This window comes from Urocitellus parryii, chromosome 9 (genome assembly GCF_045843805.1).
Source record: "Urocitellus parryii isolate mUroPar1 chromosome 9, mUroPar1.hap1, whole genome shotgun sequence".
NCBI lineage: Eukaryota > Metazoa > Chordata > Mammalia > Rodentia > Sciuridae > Urocitellus > Urocitellus parryii.
The window spans coordinates 67,937,941-67,965,841 of NC_135539.1; the positions used below are offsets into that span (position 1 = coordinate 67,937,941).

General features: G+C 34.5%; 1 protein-coding gene across 5 annotated transcripts; it reads right to left on the minus strand.

Moving 5' to 3' along the window:
* Mastl (microtubule associated serine/threonine kinase like) lies at positions 1-27,900 on the minus strand. 5 transcript variants are annotated; one of them, XM_026408574.2, is made up of 13 exons: positions 27,678-27,900; positions 25,102-25,239; positions 20,556-20,695; positions 19,703-19,791; positions 16,983-17,089; positions 16,483-16,633; positions 14,364-14,536; positions 10,854-11,990; positions 9,215-9,353; positions 6,318-6,332; positions 3,849-3,962; positions 3,646-3,747; positions 1-158 (listed from the first exon to the last, which is right to left on the minus strand). In XM_026408574.2, exons 1-13 carry the CDS (start codon positions 27,858-27,860, stop codon positions 1-3), a joined length of 2,646 nt encoding a protein of 881 aa, XP_026264359.2. In that variant the 5' UTR covers positions 27,861-27,900. The 5 variants fall into 5 exon arrangements, with proteins under 5 accessions (XP_026264359.2, XP_026264358.2, XP_026264357.2 ...); XM_026408573.2 differs by having other exon boundaries at positions 9,215-9,356; XM_026408572.2 differs by lacking the exon at positions 6,318-6,332.
* Position 27,901: the final 1 nt, after the last annotated feature.

Sequence of the window (27,901 nt, forward strand, 5' to 3'; positions counted from 1 at the left end):
CTATAGACTAAATCCAGATACAGTCAGATGCTGAGCGTTATTCCTGGCTTCAAAATAGGAAGTATCTGTTTCATTATCTGGTTGAGGTATGAAAGGCATAGTTTGATGTTGCAGATTTTCCCAGTCTACATCACTGAAGAGAGGATGACGTTTCAGTTCTTAGGAAAAATATGAAACAAAACAATATTATGACACAATTGCCTAAGTAAGTACTGCTTTTTGGAATTAAAAAGGGGATGTCTAATATGTATCTTGCCTGAATTTACTATGCCAGTTTTACAAATGTCTGTCTCCCTGTTAAGGTCAAATACCTTTTGATTTTGTCTATTACTTGGCATATAATAGGTTCCTGGTTTAGATTTGCCAAATGAGCAAATGAAGCTTATTTTTCTTGCTGCCTGCATCTTCTTACATAATCCCTGACTTGAGGGAAGAGAGTTTGGCCTACTTCTGGCTCCCAAATACAACTTCCATAAAGCTGACATCACATGATTAATGCTTCAGTTCTCATTACAAGGCCTAACTACTTATTTATATCACTAAAATCTTTAGCACTATCTATTGCCCCAGATAACTTGAGCATGAAGCTCATCCTTCACTCCCTTACTTTCTTCCCTATGCTCCATCCTTCTTCATGGTGATTTTAACATATACATTGATACCTTATTCATCCTTCCTATTTCTTTCTGCCTACTAAAATAAAAGTATGTTCATTTATTTGACCACATGGTGATATTTAGTTGGTAGAAATAACCCCCCTCCCCTTTTCTAAACTCTTCTTTTTTGTGTGTGTGTCATTGTTGTGGATTGAACTGGGGTCCTTGCACATATTAAGCAAGCTCTCTACCACTAGGCTACATTCCTAGCCTGAACCTTTCAATCCTTAAACCAACACAAAAAGTAACCCAACTTAAGTAAAATATTGGAAGAGGACTACATAGACAGGAAAGAATTATGGGTCTATATTAGGGGTGAGGAGTTGGGAGATCAATGTCTACCAGTTGATTTTTCTCTACACTAAAAGACTAATAGGAAAAGGAATAAAATAGCAACAATAGTTTACATACAAAGAATTTGTCTCTTAAAGTTCAAAATAACTGAGCATGGATAACTTTTCAGAATGGTGGTTATGGGGTTATTTTACCCTTAAAGGACATTTGGCAATGTTTAGAGACATTTTTGGTGGTCACAAATGTGGGAGCATCTACCAAGTAAAGGCCAGTGATTTTGTTAAATATTCTAGTCATCAGGACAGGCCCCACAATTATCTGGATAAAGCAGAGAAACTCTTCTTCAGAAAATAATATAAGTTGTTAAAACTAAGTGGGGATAAAAGAAAAATGTTCTTACTAATGACACCACAGAAGTTTTTTCTTCCACAAACAGTTTACAGAGTGAAGCAGAGGATGGATATTCTTCAGTTTTAAAAAAAGTTACTTCAGGGATGGGGTTGTGGCTTAGAGGTACAGTACATGCATGAGGCACTGGGTTCAATCCTCAGCACCACATTAAAAAAAATAAAGATATTGTGTCCATCTATAACTGAAAAATATTTTTTTTAAAAAAGTTACTTCAACCCTTAAACTAAATTAGAATTCCTTTGTGAATTAAGTTTAAATGAAAATAAGTAGTTATGATGAAAGGATCACAAAGCTTCCCACTATATCCAGAGATTAAGAGTTACTACTATCAATTTTCTGCTTCATTAAATGTTATCTTCTAGCAAAATACTTGAAAATCATTCCAATGCACCATATCATAGCCCATTAGAATATCACAATAGACTGAAACTGTAATTTCCATGGGTGTGACAAGAAAGAATATTGAATTTTAGATAAATTCATCTTAATTTTCTTTCTCCTTGAAGTTGGCAATTATTTTGGCCTTGAATGTGCTCCACTAGTGTAACAAGGTAGTAATAAAGTCTTCACTCAGCTTGAGATTGATTAACACATAACCATAAGGCAATGCATATAATGTTATCAATAAGAGTTAGCCTTAAAAAAAAAAAAGATCCTATCTGCTGCTTCCTGAATGATACCATGCTTTATAATAGCAATCTGACCAATATGTTGTGTTAAGATACCCACATCTATTCTGAAGTAACACTGTGAGGATCCGATGTGTCCAAACCCAATGTACACTGCTAGAATTCAAATTTGTGGGTGTTCATGTATTTCAAGCAACTTAAATGAAGTCCTAGGCTTATTAAGAAAGCTGAAGCTGAGTTTTCAAATGACCACTCTTTCACTTCTTACAGGTTTCTGATCAAATCTCACTCTTTATAGAGGTATTTCCAATCACCATATCTAAAAACATCTCTTGCCATCACTTTGTATCCTCTCACTTTGCTTTATTTTTCTTCCTAGTACTCACCCATGCATCATGTTATGTTATGGCTGTTTGCCTACAACCTGTCTTTCTACTAGAATGTTCCATAAAGAAAGGGACTTCAGTCTAGTTCATCCTTAGTATAGCCCTAGGCTAGAAGTTATGAAGTCACTTGATGGGTTCAATTAAATCAATAAACAAACATACTGTTTTTGTTTTTTTTGGGTGTATGTGTGTTTCCTCCTTCTTTGAACACTTGGGACCAAACCCAGGGGTGTTCTACACTGAGCTATATCTTCAACCTTTCTTATTCTGAGACAGGGTCTTGCTAAATTATCCAGGTTGTCATCAAACTGCGATCCTCCTGCTTCAGCCTCCAGAGTAGATGAAATTCACAGTGTTGATCTTATGAGAGGGAACACTTAGAAGCTGATGCAAATGACATTATTTCTAAAGCCTGATTTCCTAAATATACCCTAATTCATTAAAAATATATTTGGGACATAATATTTATATGTCTCTATATTACCATAAAGATATGGTAATACCTTATCACAAACAGGATTTATTTTTAGGTACTTAGGTAGAACCTAGGGCTTTCTGCATGAGCTCTCTCATTCCCAGACCTACAAAATTACTTTAAGGCTGCTATTGATGAGATTTACTAGAATTTTAAAATTACTTAATATACTTCTGCAGTGAGAAAACCATTGAATGGTTCTTTTTTAAGAGAGAGAGAGAGAGAGAGTGAGAGAGAGAGAGAATTTCAATATTTTTTAGTTTTCAGCGGACACAACATCTTTGCTTGTATGTGGTGCTGAGGATCGAACCCGGGCCGAAAGCATGCCAGGCAAGCTCGCTACCGCTTGAGCCACATCCCCAGCCCCCATTGAATGGTTCTTAATGTACTAAGTTTGTCTGGAATCTGATAAATTTGCTAATGAAAAAATGTTATTAGAAGTTAAGCAGTTAAGAAATGATAAAACAGGAAGTTTTCATGAAACAGATTTCCTGTATTTGTTGATAGTTGACTTTTATCAGGGTGTGATACCAACATATAAGACTGCTTCAGGTACCTCTGTGGGAGTAACAAAATTCAGTGTATGAATATTTTATCTTGACTGTATTTAATTTCAATGGAGTATGACAAATATATTAATGCATATACCTAGAGGAGAGAAATAAATGAAATCATCTTTTTACCATTTAGCAGTCAGATTATCTGTAGTATTGTACTAGAACTTGATATTGTCATTAAAAATCACCAGCTGGAACAAACCAACAATAAGAGAATTCATTAATACAAAACCTTACCTTTCATTCCAGCTCTCTCTGTATCATCAATAGTTAAAAGTATTTCTACTGCACTTTGAGCATTATCAGATAACTTTTCATCACCTTCTGGCCAAGGGATATCTATAAATATAAATACACAAATAAACTTGTTAATTGCTGTTTAACAGATAAATGAATCTATCTTAATCCTTCAAAGAGAAAAATAGGAGAAAATGAATCACCTCTTTTCAGAATATTCTGGAATACTTGTTGTGGTGTCTCATCATTAAAAGGGGGAATTCCAGTTAGAAATTCAAACAAGCAAACTCCAAGTGCCCACCAGTCTACTGCAGGACCTGGAATTTAGGAAGAAATAGCTGAATTTGCAAGTATTTTTCCATAAATATCTGATCAACTGAAATATCAGTGTAGAGATATTTGAGTATAATCAAGGCTTTCATTGGCTAAGGCTTTCTACTGTCTTCATATAGTTCAAAAATCCAAAAACATATTACTTTCCTCTTTATTTTCTAAGTAATTTAGACTGGCAACTAGCACAGCTATTTAAAGGAACAGTAATGCCATTTATTTTCATTTATTAATAATTTCTGATATCCTGGGTATTTTATATGTTCTAATTCCTAAAACACAACAAAAGGATGCATTTAACCTAAAGAATATTCTCTAAGACATGCTATTTCTTAAATTTGAGTCAGGAATAATTACATTTAGATGATTATCTGTATTCCACTGTGTCACAAAAGGAAGAGATGAGATAGAAACATTTACACAACTTGGAAGATGGCTTGATAAGGAGGGAAGGCCCTAATTACAGAATGTTTTAATGTGTCTTTATTCTTTTTAAGAACCTAAGACAAATTAGTTTAACAAAATATTTAAATTCTGGCTTGAAGAAGAAATTAGGAGATAATAAATAGGTAAAACTGATATCTGAATAACATCTTTATTGAAAACAATATTTGTATACAAAGTTGTTGTTTTTTATTTTTGAGAAGGGACTCACTATATTGCCCAGGCTGGCCTTGAACTCCTGGGCTTAAGTAATCCTGCTGCTTCAGTCTCCTTAGTACCCAGAATTATAGGCATGTGCCATGCCCAGCTATACAAAGATTTTTTTAAATGATTATGTTAATCATGACCATATAAATTGGTTTATACTTTCATTTCTGTTTATGAATAGTATTTTCTATAGAAAGATTAATTTTTGATAAAAATGGTTAATTTTAAAATTAAGAATTTGTAGCTAAGTTTGCTACAAATTATTCTTTTATACATTTATTATTTTCTTTAGTACTGGGGACTTAAAAGCACAGGGGCACTTTGCCACTAAGCTACATCCTAGCATCTTTTATTTATTTCACTTTTTGAGACAAGGTCTCAATAAGTTGAGGTTGGTCTTGAACTTTTGACCCTCCCGCTTCAGCATCCCAAATAGCTGGTATTAGAGAGATATACCATTGTACCTGGCTTCTTTCTTTTCCCTTTTTTTCCCTTCCTTCCTTTCCTTTCTTTCTCTCTTGCCCTTCCCCTTCCTCCCCCTCCATCTCTTCCTTCTTCCCCCCTCCATCTCTTCCTTCCTCTCTTTTCCTCTGAACCCAGGAGCTCTTAACCTCTGACCCACATCCCAGCATTTTAAATTTTGAAACAGTTTCTTGCTGAGCTGCAGAAGGCCTCACTAAGTTTCTGAGGCTAGCCTTGAACTTGTGACCCTCCTACCTCAGCCTCTAGAGCCATGGGGATAATAGGCATATGCCACTGTGCCTGGCTTGCACCCAACTTCTTTAAAGACAATTTCACAAACTTTATTATTGTAGTTTTAAGCAACGACCACCATCCCATTTTAAAAGAAGTAAGAAAGCATTGTGGAAAAAACTGCATGCATTTAGAGTACCTTTTTACCTGCAAACTCCATAATCCCCTGTTCCCTTTGAGGATTATAAGATGCTAATGGTCTGTAGGTTTCTATTTCTATAGAAATCATTATAAAAACATACAGACCACCTCAGTTAGTACACTTTTTAAGCAGCATGGAGAATTATTCCAATGGATTAGATAATATAACCAAATAACAGGAAAGCTGGAAGAAATCAGGAAAAAATGTATTTTTATTTACCTTGAGTTAGACATTAGAACCCATACCCAGCTCAGCTGAAATTGTACTTGTGTTAAAAGCATTCATGATTTCTCCACAGATATGTCACAGATACCCATATACTTAAGTCAAAGTCTAATAAGACCACATATTGAGATAAATCTTAGTAATTACAACACTTTATTAGCTGGAGAAAAAGAACAAGGTTGTTTTATATTACTGGCTTTCTAACTCAAAACCCATTCATAATTTGTAGGGATATATTGATATTGTTATCTTTCTATTTTCTAATAGTACAGAAATTTAAAATGTAGAAAATTCAATTTTAATAAGTTCATCAAAACTATTGCTTCTGTTGTCATAAAAAGCTTATCTCTTTACTCTTTGATACCTTTAAGTTATAAAAAAATGTCATTACCTACATTTCTTTTCACAAACAACCATCTTTCTGGATGTCTTTCTGCTCAGAACACAGAGACAGTTCAGTATTGTATTGAGCTTAAAGTAAACATTGTTTTATTATGCAATGTGATCTAGTTACACTTTGACTATGGTTTAATGTGCTCTGCCACGTTACTTTATAGAGAAGCTTACTTACCTGAAGTCAGAAACCCTGCATGTAAGAAAACAATAGTTAGGTACACTCTGTTAAAATTGTGAGTTAATTCCCTCACTATATTTAAGGTAGTGTACCAGATATAAGATGAAATCGGCCTTCTCAAGAAGAGATAATATAGATATTTTTAACGCAATGTTAAAATAGCCGAAACACAAATGTGCCCAAAAGTTACAAGAAACTCAGCTTGTTTGAGGGACAAGATGATGGAAGTCATCTGAGAACCTTGCTTAGGGCCTTGCTAAGTTGCAGAGGCTGGGTTTGAACTCGCAATCTTCCTGCCTCAGCATCCTAAGTTGCTAGGATTACAGGCATGTATGATGGTGCCTGGCTTGGTTTAGTTTTATTTCCATGGTGTGAGGGATTGAATCCAGGGCCTCACACATGCCAAGCGAGTACTCTACCACTGAACTATATTCTCAGTCCCCAAGTTTCTAATAAGGTGATACAGAAATAAATCTTAGTAGTTGGTCAAGGGATACTTTATAAAGATAAAACATTTGAACTCACGATGAGATGAGAAGAAATTTGGATAATGACTGTCAACTAAAACAAAATACATGTGCAAAATAAGGAAGAGTTGGACGTTAAATGTATTTCATTAAGAAAAGGAATGAAAGCATAAAGCATATAAAGAGATTCTTTGAGATGAACTTAGAGTCTTGAGCATTATGATCAGGAATTTGGATTTTGTTTAGCAGATCAGAGGGAACCATCATAGTTTTTCCCTCCAAAAAAAAGTAAAACAAAACAAAACAAAAAACCAGAATGAACCATAGTTTAGGAAGAAAAATCTGGTTGCAATGATTACAGACAATAGAATGAAAATGAGAAGATCAGATAGAAGGCCATTAAAATAATGAAAGACAAAGATGAGGTTCTTAGAACAGTAGCAGAGATGAAAAGCTCTGCAGAGATCTAATTAAATGGATTTAATGCCTGAATGTAGGGATGATTGTCTCCATGGAGATGGTGAAACAAATAGGGAACAGAGAGTGAGCTGGATAACAAGTCCTGTTTTTACATGCAACACTTGAAAGATCAGTAGAATGCTGACTAGGCAAGTTGGGCTGTGTGTCTGCTGCCTAGGGAAAGGATTAGAGATAGAGATTTGGGGATCATCCAAATGGAGGTAACAATTAAAGTCCTTTGGAGTGAGGAGATTAAGGGCTGTGGGAAGGGAACAGAAGCATGGGGCAATATCTTGAAGAACTACTCAGTCCTGTATCCAGTGCTGTGGGTAGAAAATACTTGAAAAAAAACTGTATCTGTACTGAACTTGTACAGACTTCTTTTTTGTCTTATAATTATTCCATAAGTACAACAACTATTTAAATAGCCTTTAGACTGTATTAGATATTATAAGTAATGTAGAGGTGGTTTAAAGTATACAGGAGGATATACATAGTTTATATGCAAATATTGTGCCATTTCCCCACCACCACCACCTTTTATTTTTAACTGTGCTATTTTATACAAGGGACTTGAGCATTCACAAATTTTAGTAGTCTTTGGGGAATCATGAAACCAATCCCTCATGGATATTGAGGGAATTATACTTGACAGACATAAGGGAAAAAACTTGACAATTGTAATAGAGGTAAGGGGAATGAGACTGAGAAGAAACTATTGGTTTGACAATAAGGACGGTGGTAATAGTTAAGAAAAGTTTCAGTTAAATAGCCAAGCTAACAAGCACATTACCAGAACAAAAATAATCAGGCAAAGAAAAGAGGCAACCTTTGAGACTTTTCACAGTGAGGTCAAGACAAAAGTAGAAACTTACTTTCAGGCTGGGGATAAAAACAAGCAAAGAAATAAAAATAGAAATGGTGTGAGACATCGAGTGGGGAGGATGAAACAGGTGATAACCAAAGGAGCCCAAATAAAAGGAAAGTAATTAACATCAAGATGTTAAAGAAGAAATTCATCTTATGGACTGAACTGTCACTTCTGCAAAAAAAAAAAAAAAAAGTATATTAAAGTCCAAACTCCCAGGATGGTGATGTAGCTCGGGGACAGAGCACCTGACTGGCATGCCCAAGGCCCTGTGTTCAATCTCCAGTATCACAAAATAAACAAAACACTGAACAGAAATTCATGCCCAACATTATAGTCATACTCATTGTAGACCAGACATGAAACATTTAGAGCAAATATAATGTAGGGGGTGGGAGGTGGAGCTTCTCTATATTATGACACTGAATCAAAGAAGGCAAAGGATAGTCAGACACAGTGGTATACACCTGTAATCCCATTGGCTCAGGAGGCTGAGACAGAAGGATCATGAGTTCAAAGACAGTCTCAGCAAAAGTGAGGTGCTAAGCAACTCTGTGAGACTCTGTCTCTAAATAAAATATAAAATAGGGCTGGGAATGTGGCTTAGTGGCCAAGTGCTCCTGAGTTCAATCCCTGGTACTCCCTCCCCCCTCAAAAAAAGGGCAAAGGACAAATAGTTGCATGTCCTTTAGTATTTGGTCTTCTACATTCAGAAAATAACAACCATTTCTTTTTCTTTTTTCTTTTCCTACAATAATATATGGGTGAAAAGAGTATTTCAAGCTGAATGTGATGGCATGAACCTATAATTCTCACTACTTGGAAAGCTAAGGCAGGAGGATCGTAAGTTTGAGGCCAGTGTGCGCAATTTATTGAGACCCTGTCTCAAAATAAAAAAGGGCTGGGGATGAAGCTTATTGATGGAACACTTGCATAGAATGCTCAAGTTCAATCCCCAGTACTGTTAAAAAAAAATACATAAGTATATTTTCTTTTACTTTAAGTTAGTAAGGTAAGTATCAAATTTAAAACAATTTTTACCTTAAAAGATAAATGTAGTAATAGATCATGATCCAAAACCCAAGACATACAAGTCTTACCATGGGCTGTGCTCAATAACAGCTCAGGTGCCAGGTAGTCTGGGGTTCCTAGAATTCGCCCATCATCCATTGGGGCTGCCCCTCTTCTCACACTTTTTGGAGTTCGGTATGAAGTTCCTGATTTGATCTGATTTGGGGTCTGCTAATTCAAAAGGATTTTAAGAGACAATAAATAAATCTTAATTCTTTTTACCAAAAGTAAAGTACTAAAATTAAAAAAAGCTAGATCATGGACTGGTAGGTATATAAGATACACTCAATGGGTTCACAACTAGTTGTAATTATGAAAAAGTCCTTACATGTAATGAAATTCAGTAGCTTAGATAACATCAATTATTTTGATAACATCTAGATACACAAGAAACAATGAAAAGGTGCACAATTTTTTTTTTTTTTTTTTGTACCAGGGATTGAACTTAGGGGCGCTTAATCACTGAGCTATATTCTCAGCCCTTTTTAATTTTGAGATAGGGTCTTGCTAAATTGGCTAGGGCCTTGCTAAGTTGCTGAGGCTGGCTTTGAACTCTTGATCCTCCTGCCTCAGTCTCCTGAGCTGCTGGGATTACAGGTGTGCGCCATAGTGCCTGGCAAGAAAAAAAAATTGACAGTATGGATAAACACAAAGCTTAGGAAGATTTACTGAGAAAAGTTGTTGCTGACAAATGATTGAATTATTAGGACAATATGTGATAAACTAAATATAAACAACCTCCTGTACTTACTGGCATTTAAAAGGTTTTAAGAAAATTGTTTAACAATCTTTTGAGTCCTGGAGGACCAGTACTGCATATAGTTGGAAAAATAGGCTCTGAGGTTGAGGCACTTCTAAGTCCTAAGTAAGTTCTAGTTTTATAACCTAAATTCAGAGTTCCTGCTTTTTGTATTATGATGTCCTTCCAAAGGAAGAAAAAATATAAAGCTTTTGGTTTAAAAGGTAAGGTTTAGAAAATAAACATAATTTGTTGTTATTTTTATTTACTTATTTATTGTTACCAGGGATTGAACCCAGGAGCATTTAACCACTGAGACACTTCCCCAGCCCTTTTTTATATTTCATTGAGAGACAGAGTCTCACTGAGTTGCTTAGGGCCTGGCTAAGTTGCTGAGGCTGGTCTTGAACTTGTGATCCTCTTGACTCACCCTCCTGAGCTGCTGAGATTACAAGCATGAGCCACAGCACCTAGATTGTTATTTTAATTATATACATTTTAACTTTTTTTCTATAACGAGATCATCTAAATGTGTCCTTGGAAGACACTAGGTTAAGAGTAGATTTTAATTTGTCAGGATTAACCCAACTACTACATATAACCATAAAGCTCTATTAATAAAGGAAGAAAGTAGACTTTAATTTTGTATTGTATAGTATTGCTGATAAAGTAAAAATGTGTGATTATATTTGCTTAGAAAAGTATACTGTGCTATACAAATGAAAGTTACTATTGTTAGGTAATAAACATTATTACTACAGTTTTACCATTCTGCAAGAAAACTTCCAACAATTCATAGATTCTTGATAAGGAGAATGAAACCATACAGTTAATTAATACCTTATACTCTACCTGAGAGGTGAATGTCTTTCTTAATAATTTACTTTTCTAAAATTCAAAGAACAAATTATTAAAAAGCTGTAATGTACCTGATATGGCATATAGGGTGTTCCTTTATGAGTAGGGGTGATAGCCATGGGATCTGAGCCAGTATAACCACATGAAATATCCATTGCATCAAAAGAAGTGATGCTCATCTTGGATGGTTCTGAATTATTGGATGCATTAATATGACTATTAAAACTTCGAAAAACTACAGCATTTCTTTTATAAAGAGTTAAGGTCTTCAATACATCTGAAGAAGGAGCTAATATTTTTTGGTTATTATCTTGGATAACAGGGTTCTCATCTTGTTTTGGCAAGGTATTTTCTTGGCAGTTTGGTGATACAATAAGTAGATCTTCAATATTTGATTCTTCAAAAGAGGATTCCTTGAAACTTTTATCTGGATCTAAGGATTGTCTTTCTAATGAACTTTCCATGATAGAACTTCCAGGAAAAGACAAATCTGAGTCCATATTAATACTTTTGGGACCTCTATCATCATCAGAGCATAGAAAATTAGAATTTAAGTAGTCCTTATTAGTCTTTTCACAATCTTCCTCTAGTTCACACATAAGGTTTTTTGCTATCGTTGGTATAGGTAATTTTTCTGATGTTTGTTGTTCATCAGTAAAATAATCGACAATGTTTTCCTTATTAGCACAGTCATTTTGCTGACTTCTGTGCACTGATAATTTCAACTTCTGAACTTCAGCTGTTAAGCCTGAATTTTGATTTGTGTTACAATTCATCATACTATGGTTATACTCCCCACAGTTTTTTTTATTTTGTATAATTTCCTGACAAGGACTAGAGTCAACCAACTCAATTTTTCTTTTTAAACTTTTTTTTCCAAGGTGCTCTTCAGATACATCACTAGAATTTACATTCCACTGCTTTGACTCATGGAAACTAGACTGAATTGTGTCAGTAGCCATATTTACATTAATTACATCCAGTTCTCTTGCTTCCCAAGAAACTTCCCCAGAGAAGCATTTTTTAGCAAGGTTTACACAAGAGCTTCCAGTGGCAGGAATGGCACTGGGGTTGTGAATGGGAGAAAGGGCTAACTCAAGATCCTTTATATGGAAACTTTTGGTCTCAACAGCATTTGCAGATTTTGCACATAACTTGTCAACTGTATTCCAACTCATCATTGTAGAGCCCGATGCTTCATCACTTTCCTGAGAAGAAGAGAAATACTTTTTTAGTTTTATAAAGCTGAGATTCTTTTTTCGGGGGGATGGGAGGCTATCAGGGATTGAACTCAGGGGCACTCGACCACTGAGCCACATCCCCAGCCCTATTTTATATTTTATTTAGAGATGGAGTCTCACTGCGTTGCTTAGCACCTCGCTTTTGCTGAGGGTGGCTTTGAACTCATGATCCTCCTGCCTCTCTACCTTCTGGCCATCTAGGTATGATATATAACCCATAAAATATAATGCTACCTATTTTCACTAAAACAAAAGGACAATAATCACAGAGAATTAAAAAGAAATATAAGCAAATAGGGCATAAGTTTATGCACATTATTTTGAGTGAAACATAATCTGAAATATAAGTCAATTATCCTTTATTACGTAGGTTGATAGTATACTACATATTATTATGAGTAACATATTTAGGCAAATTTGGACATTATGTATATATCTGTTTTGTAGTAGGGGTATATGAATGATTCTGTTTCAAAGTACAAAATGCCTAGAGCTTGAAAATTAAACAATAAAAAATTAAATGGGAAAAACATTGTTATTAAACATGTATCACTTCGAATGAATAATAATGCCAAAAATAGCAGGAATTAAAATCTTTTGTCAATATGAGGAACTGATGATACATTGATAACAAAATGCTTTTCTCAAAACTGAATTCCAACTATCTGCAAGTGTTCATGTATACGCAATAGCTTTGTATGTAATATTGCAAAATAATTCATGGTGACAAGGATTTTTATAAGATTACTCCATTAGAGTGATGCTTTTTATTATTTATTTATTTAAGTTGTAGATGGACATAATACCTTTATTTAATTTATTTATTTATATGTGGTGCTGAGGATTGAACCCAGTGCCTCACATGTGCTAGGCAAGTGCTCTACTACTGAGCCACAACCCCAATCAACCATTAGAATGATTCTTCAGTAAACTCTTATATTGTCTATTTTTGAAGTACAAATATCAAACTTTAATAACTATTATTATCTTACTTAATAAGGAGGATCATTTAGTTAACAACCAAAAAGGAAATTCCTGAATTACAATTCATGATCTCACAAGCACAGAAAAAGATGTATTTAGGGATCAGTACAAGGTTATCAGAGAGCTCCTTATGGTCCATTATCACTCCTCTGATCACAACTTGAGAAGCACTACTATAATCTAACCTTTGTGTTCCTCAAGGATGCAGAAGTGGGAGGAAAAAAAGGAAAGCTGTATATGTTTTTCCTATAGCATATATTATTTATAGCACAGCCTATAAAGAGAGGAGAAAAAAATTACTGAGAATAAAAAGCAAATAAATATAATCCAAATTATTTATTTTATCAAATGGAAGGTTTATTCTAATCTAACATTATTTTATCAGCATTCTTTGAAGACATAATTATACTTTTACATTTTAGTTCCTATCTCTTTTAGTACTATAGCTTTAAAAACTTAATAAAGTAAAAGCAAAGTGAGGCTGAGGCAGAGAGCACTCTCTAGAGAGAGACGGGGACATCTCCAATCAGAGAATGACACGGAGACAATGCTGTTTCCAAATTTATTACTGTTTCTAGCTTTAATAACCTTCTTTTGGTGGGAAGGGGTAACGGGGGATTGAACTCAGGGACCCTCGACCACGGACCCACATCCCCAGCCCTATTTTGTATTTTATTTAGAGACAAGGTCTCACTGAGTTGCTCAAGGCCTTGCTAAATTGCTGAAATTTGAACTCACAATCCTCCTGTCTCAGCATCCCGAGCCACTGGGGTTACACTCGTATGCCACCATGCCTGGCTTAATAACTTTTTTAAAAGGCAAAAACAATACATAGATTAAGTAAATTAATTTAACAAAATCCACTCGTTTGGTGAGCAGTCTCCTCAGAACAGATACTTTTAAGGGCATACCCCTATTACCTTTGTGGTATAAAAGCTATTTCTAAAGAGTTACCATTCCTTAAAGTGAGAAATTAGTGGGAAAAAGTATAGAAGGAGGTATTTGGAGTTCTAAAGATTAGAAGCAAATACACAAAACAAAAACCTCAATATGCTGGTGTGTGTATCATAGTTGGGAATTAAAAAGAAAAGCCCATCTAGATTCCTAGAAGCATTTACTATAAGTCTACTATAATTATTTAATCAGTATATTTTAAGTAAGAGCAGTTTCCCAACAAAATGAGAAATAAAATATTTCAAAAGAATTGGCAACAAATGAAGAATTTTTGATAATATCTTGAGTGTCATTCATGAAACAATTTCATTTCCTTATAGGGTTTATATGAAAAGCTATGGTGTCTTTCTCATTCATTTGATAAACACATTTGGTTTTGAGTAAAATAAATGTTCTCCTAACCTGGCAATCCTTTTCCCATTTGGGACTGCTGTGACACTCTGATTCCACACTGGATACAAAGGTGTGGGATTGACTACTGGCACTAGAGGTAGCCAGTCTTTTCCTAGACTGGAGCAGATTTGAAGTTAGACATTTCACAGGAACTCCTGGGTTGGAGGCAAATGTTTCAAGACCTGTAGGAAAAAGTAAATATTGAAACTTATGTCAAAGCTTTCTTAATTCCTCACTGAACCTGAATCTTTACTGATATTAGGCACTGCATATCAGGACTGTTTCTTTGTAAATACTATCAAGTCTACAAGGATGCCTATAGGTGGTTGGGGCCTGATTCTCATTATAGATTCATAAATTGTTACAAAGTACTGCTCACAAAGATAATACAAAACAAACTCCCCTTAACATTTGTAAAGTTAGAATCAAGATAAGGGATTCTTACAATTAGAAGGGAATCCATTTTTTTTTTCAGTTTTTTTTAGAGAGGAGAGAGAGAGAGAGAGAGAATTTTTTTTTTTTAATATTTATTTTTTAGTTCTCGGCGGACACAACATCTTTGTTGGTATGTGGTGCTGAGGATCGAACCCGGGCCGCACGCATGCCAGGCGAGTGCGCTACCGCTTGAGCCACATCCCCAGCCCCTAGAAGGGAATCCATTTTGAGTTACTAATAATTCTGGATAAAGGAGCATAATTTTTTTTAGTATTTTTTTTCAGTTGTAGATGGACACAATGTCTTTATTATTTATTTGTTTATTTATTTATTTAATGTGGTGCTGAGGAATAAACCCAGGGCTTCATGTGTGGGAGGCAAGCACTTTACTACTAAGCCACAATCCTCTATACCTGTCCTCACCACAAAACTACAAATTATCAGAGGCCAGGACCTCATTTACTCATTGTTATACCCACTCAATGACCAGCACAGTGCCTATCTAGTTTTGATAGATTATTTGAACGACTAAGAGAAATGCAGAATAAGGATATTACATCTGTATATTTCATATTTTAACAGTCTTCTGTTTGTCAAAGTTATACTTTTTTTTTTTAATTTAGCCATGTGATTTTGACAGAAGAAATAACACTCATTACATTTGGAGGACAAATTTAGTGGACAGAAATGTATTTGCAATCAAGATTCAGTTTCCCACTTACTACTACTGTATAACTAAAACTTTCTTTCTTTGGTACTGGAGATTGAACCCAGGGGTTTTCTACAACTGAGTCCTTTTTATTTTTTATTGTGAGAGAAGATCTTATTAAATTGCTGTGGATGGTCTCAAATTTGCAATTCTCCTGCCTTAGCTTCTCAAGTTGCTGGGATTATGGGTATGTGCCATCGTGCCCAGCCTAAATATTTTCAAATATTAGTTTTCTCATTTGTAAAAAAGGAGACATTAGTATAATATACTAGATATGTACAGTTTAGTCAAGGGCAAAATAAAAATGAGCTAAAACCTATGAAAATAACTAATAACTTCATCAAATTCATAACCTAAATAACATGAGTTCAGAGAATTATCCACTATCAATAAGTAATAAGGGATGAAGTCAAGTGCTATATAAACATCTGTCCCATTCTCCTCTACTGTTTTACATTTGTCTTTTAAGTCATGCAAAAAAAATCCTCAAAATTTTAAATTTAAACTACCTCAAAATCTTTTGGAATTAGGCTTATAGAGATAATCAACACTGCAGGTACTATATCTTCTTTTTTAAAAATTTTTTGGTAGTTGTAGATGAACAGAATGCCCTTATTTTATTTGATTATTTTTATGTGGTGCTGAGGATCGAACCCAGTGCCTCATGCATGCTAGGCGAGTGCTCCGCCACTGAGCTACAGCCCTAGTCCCCTATATCTTCTTTATAAAAGATTTCCACAGACCCAGTTTAGTGAAATTGACCACTACCATAGGTCACTGAAGGATATCTCATTAGCTAGACATTTTATTGTCAACTTAAAAATCATTGCAATCCCTATCAGCAAAGACATTTATGAAATACAGGACAATCCAAATATTTACATTTTAAATTATTAAATTGATATTAGAAATTGAAACATTGGAAATATTTTTGTTTTTTAAGAGACACTGAATGGAGTAAAATATCTTTTCTTTTATACTCACATGATTTTAGTAGTTTGCTAGAATAAGGATTAGCCTCCTTTTGATCTATAGACATAGGACAAATTAATCCTTGAGAAAATTGTGTTGTTTCAGACAGATGAGTTGAAATGTTATCTATAGAGTCTTGATTTTTTTCTGCAACTGGTGTGAACTATTAAAAAGAGAAAATTAAAGAAACATTAAGAGTCATCTTCACAAAAACATCACTGAAGTGTATAGACTTGTACCATCTATGTAGACAAACTTTCAAAGTAAAAACCACCTCATGCTTGATATTTCAATTTGCTTTGATCTTTTTCCTTTTTAAAGGATTTTAAATTTTAAGGCTTTTTTTTTTTTTTCCTGGTGCTGGGGATTGAACCCAGGGCCTTGTGCATGCAAGGCAAGCACTCTACCAACGGAGCTACATCTCCATCCCCATTAAATTTTAAGTTTTAATCACAGAAGGGTATATATATATATATATATATATATTGAGTTTTTTCTTATCAAGTACTTACAAATCTCAAAGAACTGATGAGAGATAATACTTGTCCTGGGGTTCTTGAATAATCTTCTTTAGGTTTAGCCATTGAAGGTGTTGTAAGGATATCCATCATATTGATATCTATGTATGCAAAAGAAAGTATATGAAATTTCTTTAAAATCTCCCATTGTCATCGACTAAGATGTTAATAATGTGTTCTCAAATTTGCTCCCACATTATTAATTTTATCTACAAAACTGGCTTATGCAACATATATATATGTTTTCCCTATATATGTATGTACAGGGAATCATCTACAGTGCCATAGAAGAAATACTAGTTAATTAACTGAAATCATTAAAAAGTTGATAGAATACTGTCTTACTCAGAATGAAAATAACTCAGAATCCTATTAGCTTTTTAGGGAATACTCAGTGACTGAAAATGAGTGTTACCCAACTAGCAAGAAAATGATCTTTAGGTAAATAAAATATTGGAAAAGGAGGTAGTAAGGAATTAATACAAATATGGGCCCCTCATGTTAACAAATATATCTAAGCTTAGGTCAAGATAGAAATTCACCTCTATTGCTAACGTGTTTCAGTACACACTATTTTAAAATAATTAAACATTGACACATAACACCATATTTTTTCTTAGATATCAAAAATGGTATGAGAAGTCTAACGTTCTGTATATGGCATAGGACTTAAAAAAAGTAGACTTAAATTTTGAACTTAAATTTAATTTATACCTCACACTGATGAAGTAATAAAAGCCAATAGGTATCAGGCATGGTGGCATGTCTGTAATCCCAGCAGCTCAGAGGGCTGAGACAGGATGATCTTAAGTTCAAACCCAGCCTCAGCAAGGTGAGGTGCTACGCAACTCAGTGAGTCCCTGTCTCTAAATAAAATACAAAATAGGGCTGAGGATGTGGGATGTGGCTCAGTGGTCAAGTGACCCTGAGTTTAATCCCAGAACCAAAGAGGGGGGGGGGAAATCCAATAGGTAATAGTAACTAATCTTAAAGGATATTTTATTAAAAAAAATCAGAGTCATATGATGTAAAAATAATTCAAATTTCTGATAATATCATCCTACTACAAAAAACTGTAAGGTATTCACAATTGTTTGAAAATTATAAAAAGAATTGTAGCATTACATATATTCTCAAGTAGTTATAATTCCAGGGTTTATAATTCATAAGCTCAATTTTAGGTTTCTGTTAATTTATTTTTAAAAAATGCCTTTCCATCTTTCTAACCTTCTGCAGTGCATGTGTGTTGTTGGGGATTGAACCCAGAACCCATAGGAAAATGCTCTACCATTGAGCTATATATCCTCAGTCTACTTCTATGCTTCTTAATAGTGAATACAATATGTTTTCAAGATGACAATCTATCATCTATCTGTTTCTGTGATGAAGTTAAGTGACTTCTTATTTCTACCCATTGGAAACAATGCTGCTACAAATAATTTTATTTGCATATATTTTGTTCTCTTGAATAATTTCCTTATAAATTCTAAAACATAAGATCAAAAAGAATTAAAACCATTTTAAAAAAATATTTACAGCATTTCTTTAGAAAGTACTATGCTAATTTATAATGCCCATCAAAAAACAGTTTTTGTAGTCTCATTAACTAGATCATCAGTATTCCTTTTTGATATATACTTATTAGTGTAAGATGTTTCATTTTTTAAAAACATTTTTAGTTGTAAATGACACAATACCTTTATTTTTATTTATTTTATTTTTACGTGGTGCTGAGGATCGAACCCAGTGCCTCACATGTGCTAGGAAAGAGCTCCACCAATGAGCTACAACCCCAAAGCAGATGGTTAAACTTTTTTTTTAATATTCATTTTTTTAGTTGTAGTTGGACACAATACCTTTATTTTATTTATTTTTATGTGGTGCCATGGATAGAACCCAGGTCCTTGCACGTGCTCCTGTTAACAAATGTGCTAGGCAAATACTCTACTGCTGAGCCACAACTCCATCTCTGATGGTTAATTTTTTACATTAACATTTATTAAATCACTACTAGTGAAATGAACATATTTTCTCATATATACATATGTGTGAATTATGTGTTCATTTTCTTTGTTCCTGTGTTTATCACTTAGTGATGGCCATAAATATTTGAATTAGTTTTTAGCTATTATTAATACTTCATCATATTTTAATAGTTTAGTCATTTTATTGATGCTTAAGTGTAAGGACCAGTTTCAGTAGGGAGAAAATTCAGAAGACCAGAAATTCTGAGTTCCTTTTGAACATCAAAGGCTTTTCAAGGACCTATAATCACATCGGCTGGGGTTGTAGTTCAGTGGTAGAACACTTGCCTAGCATGTGTGAGGCCTTGGGTTTGACCCTCAGCATCACATAAAAATAAAAAAATAAACTAAAGGTATTGTGTCCATCTATAACTAAAAAAAAAAAAAAAAAAAAAAAAAAAAGAAGAAAAAGAAGAATCATGCCCATTTTTCATCTTTTTTTTTGTGTGTGTGTTTGGAATTGAACCCAGGGTTTCACACATGCTAGCATGTACTCTACCACTGAGCTGCCCACCAAGGTTTTCATTTGCTATGGAAAAAAAAAGACACTATTACATTTTTCTAGCCTATTTTAGAATAAATAACCATCAATTTAATTTGATGTAAATGAACAAAGAAAATAGTGTAAGTTAATGTCTCTAAAATTTATTGGACTTTTAAATAGACACATTTACCTGTTATTTTTCTTACCTCTATTCAGAGTCACTTTGGAGAGGCCAAAATCTGTCAGTTTAATATGACCCTCATTAGAAATAAGCATATTATCTGGTTTCAAATCCCTGCACATACAAAAGGCACAGTGGATAACTTTAAAAAATGGAGTTTTGATGTTAGAATGTCCAGGGTGAAAAAAGAGAGAGAGAGAAAGAGAGAGTATTATAGAAGAGGCAAATGTATTTCCTTTACAATAAAGGCACTCATTGGTAGTTTTGAAAAGTACGGAAAACAACTCTGAAAAGCAAAAACATCTTTTTCGTATTATTTGAATCTACAAAAATGTTAAGTGATTGTAACTAGATTATCTTTGTCATTATCCATTAATACAAATAATCTCATTAAATAAAATCAACCTCAAGTCATTCAAAATACATCTCTCTCTTTAAATGAGGTAAAATTATGCTTTAACAGAGCAGAGTCACATAATCATTCTTTGTACAGAGGAAAACAGTGTAAATCAGCAAGGTTCACAATATAGCATGTTATGGTAGGAACAGAAAAGGATTCAATATTCCTCATATTAAAATGCTATCTATGGTCATGTTGAAAACTATAAAAACATAGGAAGGTAAAACAAGAGTTAATGGAATTTGTAAACTCATATGAGTTGCTACTAAACTTTAGATAACCTGGAAGTATGGGCAGGTGGTTACTACAAATATTTGAGAGTCAAACTTTTTTTTTCTTTTGAGATACATTTCAATATGTTGCCCAGGCAGGCCTCAAACTTGTAATCCTTCTGCCTCAGTCTCGAGATTGTAACCTCTGGTACATAATCTGATTACCTGTATTTTTAATAATAGTTTAGAGAAAAGGTGATCTTTACCTGTGGATGATTCCATGTCTATGAAGGTAGTCTAGTGCCAATGCTACTTCAGAAATATATTTCACAGCCATCTCTTCATCAAAATAACCATATATATGTAGGAGAGACTTGACATCTCCACCAATAAGATACTCCATTATCTATGAAAAAGAAATTTAATGTTGTGGAATAAAATAATTAAAAAATAAAGTATTTGGGTATTATAGTCATATATTTTAAGACGATTCTATTAACAACACATTTTCTTTTTTTGTTTTCCTTTTAAATTTTTTGCAGTGCTAGGGATTGAACTCAGGGCATTCCATAAAAAGGCAAATGCTCTACTATTAAGCTATATCGCCAGCACTTAAAACACATTTTCCTATTATCATTCATTATATATTAACACCAGGCTTGCACATGTTACTATATAATTTTTAATTAAAATCTAAACTGGGTAATTTGAGCAAAATCCAGACTTACAGAAAAATTCGAAGACTATTAGAATATTTTCATATATTATTTATCTAGTTATATATGGAAGATATTCTAATATTCTTCATAATGTATATAAAATAAATTTTCAGTATATTATATATTAATATTTTATAGATTAAAACCAGTTAATATAATCAACATAAGCGTTATTTATTATACATGCAAGTAAATTTAAAAATTTAAACCATTTAATTTAAAAAAATAAATGGAAACATTACCAAATATGTATTATATATATATTAAAAAAAATTATTCATTTTTTAGTTGTAGTTGGACACAATATCTCCATTTCACTTGTTTATTTTTATGTGGTGCTGAAGATCAAACCCAGGGCCTCACACTTGCTAGGCTAGTGCTCTACTGCTGAGCCACAAAACCCTAGCCTATATATATGTATGTGTGTGTATATATATATATATATATATATATATATATCCCCAGTGACAGGATCCTGCTATGTTGTCCAGGTTTGTCTTCCAACTCCAGGTTCAAGAGATCCTTCTGAGGTGGGTGTGGTGGCACATGCCTGTAATCTAACAACTCAGGAGGCTGAGGCAGGAAGATCACAAGTTTGAGGCCAGCCTCAGCAATTTAGCAAGGCCTTAAGCAATTTAGCAAGGCTGTGTATCAAAATAAAATCTATAAAAAAAGAACAGGGTATGTAGCTCAGTGCCCCTGGGTTCAATCCTCAGTACCAAAAAGAGAGAGATCTTTTTGCCTCAACCTGCCAAGTAGCTGGAACTAAACATATGTACTACTACTTCCAGCCAATGTGTAATTTAAAATTTTTTTCCTGAAAAATTCAAGAATAAAGCTGAAAAGCTCATGACCTGTTACCACTAAATTTCTTATCATGTATCTCCTAGTAAGATATTATTATGTACCTAGAGTACAATGCTTTTTTTTTTTTTTAATTTTTGGTACTGGGGACTGAACTCAGGGGCACTCAACCACTGAGCCACATCCCCAGCCTTTTTTTGTATTTTATTTAGAGATAGGGTCTCACTGAGCTGCTTAACGCCTTGCTTTTTCCTGAGGCTGGCTTTGAACTCATGGTCCTCCTGCCTCAGCCTCCTGAGCCACTGGGATTACAGGCATGTGCCACCATGCCCAGTTTAGAGTATAATACATTCAATGAATTTCATACCAATATAATCCTATTATCTAACATATAATCCACACTGAAACTTCTCTGACCATTACAATATTGTCTTTTATTTGCATCTTTCCTCACTTCCATTCTCAAGCCAGGCCCATGCATGGCTTTAGTTGTTATATTCAATCTGGCAGTTTTTCAGCCTTCTTTTTGTTGGATAAAAACATTTTAAAAGAATATTTGTATTCAGATCTCCTTGAATTTGGGGTTATCTGATTATTTCTTCATGATTTGATTCAAGTTATACATTTTTTTTTTTAACCAGGAATTCTACCCAAGGGTGCATTACCAATTAGACACATTCCCAGCCCTTTTATTCTTTTCAGCAGGGTCTTGCTAAGTTGCTTAGGTCCTCACTAAATTGCTGAGGATGGCTTTGAACTTAAGATCCAACTACCTCAACCTCTGGAGCCACTGGGATAACAGGCATATACCACCATGCCCAGCCAGGTTATGTATTTTTGACAAAAATATTACAAAGTATGCTGAATCCTTCTCAGTTACTTCTACCAGATGAGATATATAATGCAGATTTGGAGAGAGGTTTGTATTCTCTTCCCTTTTTTTTTTTTTTTTTTTGGTAGTACTGGGGATAGAATGCAGGGTCTCAAAAATGAATGCTATAGGAAAGTGTTTTACCACTAAGCTACATTCCCAGACCTCTGCATTTCTAATAAGATTCCAGATGATGCTGATGCTGCTTGTCTGTGGACTATATTTGGAGTATCAAGGATCTAAACCCATGGTGAAGTTAGGTAGACAAGATAGGGTTTACACATAAATAGGATTAAATTTCAAATATAAGTAAAAATAGTGGTGGGGATGTAGCTAGTGGTGGAGTATTATCTAGAATGTACAAGCCCTGGGTTCCATCATTAGCAATCACTCCCTGCCCACCCCACCTCCCCAAAAAGGAAAGAAAAATATTATAGTTGTTTACTTCTACTATTTCTAGGACATAACCTTTGGAAAAAATCTATCAAGTTGAGCAATTCTTGGACCTGCTCTTTCACTCACTGTTGGACTTGGTTTCAGGAAATTCCTGGTTTCCCATAGAGCTAAATTAGAATTGATGTTATAGCTGTAGTCATGGCTTTGGGGAAGGGGGTCATACATACTGCATATGAAACAGTATTTGTAAAGGCATTAGAGGACCTCAGGAAGAACTAAAGGATTAAATAACCCCTTACCTTCTTTGGATACGGCATAAATGAACGTTCCCTTGATAGTCTGTAAAGTTCTAAATAGTAAATATTTTAGATTTTACAGGACTTTATTGCAACTATTTCAGTCTGCTGTTGTAGTGCAAGAGAAGGCATAGATGACATGTAAACAAAAGAATGTGGCTAGGTTTTAATAAAACTTTATTTACTCTCTGAATTTCAAATTTCATATAATTTTTTGGGGGGTACCAGGGATTAAACTCAGGGGCATTCGACTACTGAGCCACATCCCCAGCCCTATTTTGTATTTTATTTAGAGACAGGGTCTCACTGAGTTGTTCAGTGCTTGGCTTTTGCAGAGACTTGCTTTCAACTTGCGATCTTCCTGGGATTATAAGCATGTCATTGTGCCTGGCAAGTTCATATTATTTATTTTTAAGATGGACACAATACCTTTATTTTATTTATTTATTTTTATGTGTTACTGAGTATTGAACCCAGTGCCTCACGTGTACTAGGCAAGTGCTTTACCACTAAGCTACAGCCTCAGCCCTTCATATAATTTTTATATATTGCAAAATACTATTTTCTTTCCAAACTTTTGAAAATACAAAAACTATTCTTAGTACACATAGTATATATTTTTTCTTTTTGACTCTGACAATGAATCATTCTAAAAAGATCTCCATCTCCACTCTAAAAAGATCTCTTCAAATCTTATTTCCTGAAGGGGCTCTCTTTAACCTGGCTTTGAGTGAGGACAAATTTGTGTCCTCACTCAAACTCCTTTCCCTTTGAATCACCAGGTCTCATCTCCCACATAAAGGAGTTCTTTATAACCAAGTACTGTAATTTACAATTCATTCCAGTTTTGAACAATAAAATAGTTAGAAAATCCTAAAACAAATTCATCAATAGTACATTTATTAAAGGAATTATGAAATTCATAATTTTATTAATGAAATTCTATTATCATTGAAAATGATGAGGTTACCATTAAGTGGAAAAAGCAGAATTATAGTATTTACAATATAACATTTTACCATTGACTAAAGTTGTGGTTTGTCAAAAAATGTTATTTTTCCTGAATTAGTCCTTATGCAAAAAAAAAAAAAAAAAAAAGATACTCCCCACATCTCCAGAAGACATTTAAAAAAACTTTCCAAACTTTCTGCCCATCCTAGTAAATCTTTATACCACATTTGACAGCAGTCTAAAATACTTGAAGATTTGCTAAAAGACTAGAGATGGATTAAATTCTCAGGTACCAAAAGGGTTCTTAAATTAGACATAATTTTGAAAACCGAACTAAAGTATTCTTTGGATAGGATTAACATCTAAATCAGTAGACTCTGATAAAGGAGATTACCTCCATGATGTGATTAGCCCTTATCAGCTGAAGGCCTTTAAGAGAAAAAAAGATTGATATCCCCAGAGGAAAGGGGATTCTGCCTCCAGAGCTACAACTTCAATCCTTCCTTGGGTCTTCAGGTTAACAACCTACCTTGCAGATTTTGGACTCACCAGTCCCCATGGTCTTCTGAGCCAACTGCTTAAAGTAAATCTTTGTGTCTGTTATGTATGTACACACACACACACACACACACACACACACACCCTATTAGGTGTTTTTCTCTGGAGAACTCTAATACAACTGGCAACCTGGCCAAAATCATAAAGCTCTTGAGTGCCAGAATTCATATATGGATGGCTGAGTCCATGAAGAAAAAATGTAAAGCTATTTACTCACCAAGTAGACATTGTTTGCTGACTGCAGTGAATAATACAAGTGGACAATGAAAGGACTTTTGCTTAGTGCCAGTGCATCTCTCTCAGCTTGTACCTGATGAGTCATATTTTTATTGATCATATCTGCTTTTTTGACAACCTATAATAGAACACATGACAATAAAAACATTTTATTTTTTATTACAAAGTGTCCTCAGGTTCCAACATTGCCATCATAAAAATGAGAGAAAAAACAGATATTATTCACACCTCACACTGCCACCAGGAAATGGTACCAGAAAACTAGTAAGATGGTCAAACAAACAGCATCAAACCATTATTTTCAACATAGAACTGCTCATCTTGGTATTAAATGGCAAAATTATCACATCCATTTTGAGAAGGAAAAAGAATTAAATAAATGTTCCCTGACTGATTTGCATGTTTACAGAAGAGATTCTGTTCTGTTATTATAAAAAAGTCAAAAGATAGTAATGTTCCTAATTATTCCCCAGATAACCAGGAACTTGGATACAGTGTAATAGCACTATACATATACACATCCGTGTATGTGTGTGTGTGTCTTTATTTGTTTATTTATTTTAAACTTCTGATTCTCTAGCAGATAGGAACTGAATCAAAATGTTGGAAGTTTGTTTGTCTCACTTGAGCAAGAATGATTAGAATTAATGAAAGTCTCAGATGCTGTCTTACAGAAAACAACTAACTATATTTTTGAGTTTCAGGGTAATTGTCACAGAAACAAAAGTGTGATCTACATTAATGTTAGAGCTATGAACTGAACAGTAAGACACACTGGGATCAATTATCATTACTATTACAAGAAAAATGCATTTACCTAGTATTTAATACATCCATTAATACATGATAAATTCTAGCCTTACTGCCTTTCCTTAAGAAAACTAAAGGAAATTGACAAAGGAACCTTATAACGTGATTTCACCTATCATTCCACTGGGTTGGGAACTCTGTGAGGACATGTTTGCTTTGTTCATTACTGTATCCCATATCCCCAAATATTTATTTAACAAATTAATTGCTGCTTCCATTTGAACAATTGATAATGATTGATTACTATGTATGGTAGAAGGAAAAGCAAAAATCTTGGGAACATATAAGGCAAGTAACAATAAATTTCAACATGATGAGTCTGAAAGATCAAAGGTTTGAAGGACAGCAAAAATGAACCTTCATACAAGAATAAGATAGGTGAAGAGTCAGAAGGGTGGAAGAAAAGCACTCAAAGGAGAACAAACATAAACATAAGCTCCAAGGCAAGAAAATACATAGGTTAGGGGGATAGTCCAATTGGTGTTGCTAGACTTGGGAATGGAAGGAGGAGTTAGTAAAAAGAATGAAAGGCAGAATTGTGAGTACTAATTAGGAGTTATGATACACAAATGAAGTGGAAGAAAGTTAAATTGACTCAGGTTTCTAGTCCAAAGGACAGGGGCAATGGTAGAGTTATTAAATGGAAAGGGAATACAGGAGGTTCAGAGTTTAGACAGTAGGTGGAGGAGATTGTTTAATATTTGGAAAGTATAATTTGGAGATGAGTGATAAATATTCACTTGGCATTTTCTAACAGGAAATTCAAATTTCATCCAGTCCGTTGGATTTTCCTTTCCTTTACCTCCTTCACTCAGTGCTGAAGTGTGAATAAACTGAATCCTTGGGAGTGGATGAGAACCAAGAGTGGACAGAATAACTTCAAATACATGTTAAGGGTTTTTAAGAATGATATATACTGGTTTAAGGATAAAAGGATTGACTTACCACATTTTCATCTTGCTCTTTAAATGAAAATATATCCTAGACTCAGAGTGGAAAGTGTGAACAGAAAAAATATGAGATTTGTTTAATGAGACTTTTTGGTTGTATAAACAGGTCAAATAATCTATATCAAAAAATATAGAATGAAAACAACTATCACAAACAATGAAAATTCCAACCTTCATCCTGGTAAAGGCTATATTAGTAAAAAGGATCCAGAAGATACATAAAATGAATAGGTAATACTAATTTTAACAATTTCATAACAGATTTGAAAGTCATGTAGCTTCTTCCTGGTTAGGATCAAACTCTAAATTAGTGGCTACAAATTAATTAAACTGGGACAGAAAAATTTCAGCGTATCTGTATGTTAAAGCAAACAAACTAAGAAGACATCACCAGCTACTTAAAACTTTTTGGATTTAGAAACATGAGTCAAATTCGGATTAGGCATGAATCATGGCTGTAGCTTTAAAGGCCCACTGATCACCTCAATCAAGTCCCTTTTCCTCTGTCCTCAGTGTTCTCATTTGTTGACACTGGCTAAGGCGAAGGGGGTCAAGTTTTGCTATTTTCACTGGGCAGTGTCTACTAGGATGTGGAGAGAAGGGCGGGGCAGGGTAGGGCAGAGGCCACACGCCTGACGGGATCCAAACAGAAGTCAGTTCGCAAGGTTCTGCAGGCTTCAGCAAGCCGGTCCAGACTAATTACTGCAGCAGCCCCGGAACCTGCCCAAGTCAGAAGGTACAATGGAGGGCAGCTCGGCTGCACGCCTTCCCTTTCTTTACTCCTCGACTTTCTTACCTTCACTGCATACAACTTGCCGCCTTTCTGTCCCAAGTACACTTTCCCGAAGGCGCCGCGGCTAATGGGCTTCATTATGGTGAAATCCTCAATGGAGGGTGGTCTTGGCACCGGGATCTTATTCACACATTCTCCTGTCGCCGCGCCTCCCTCGTTCTCTTCGCTCGGGGGGTTGGACTCCATCGCTGGACAGCTCAGATAGAGGAGGACAGCCGGCCAGGCGC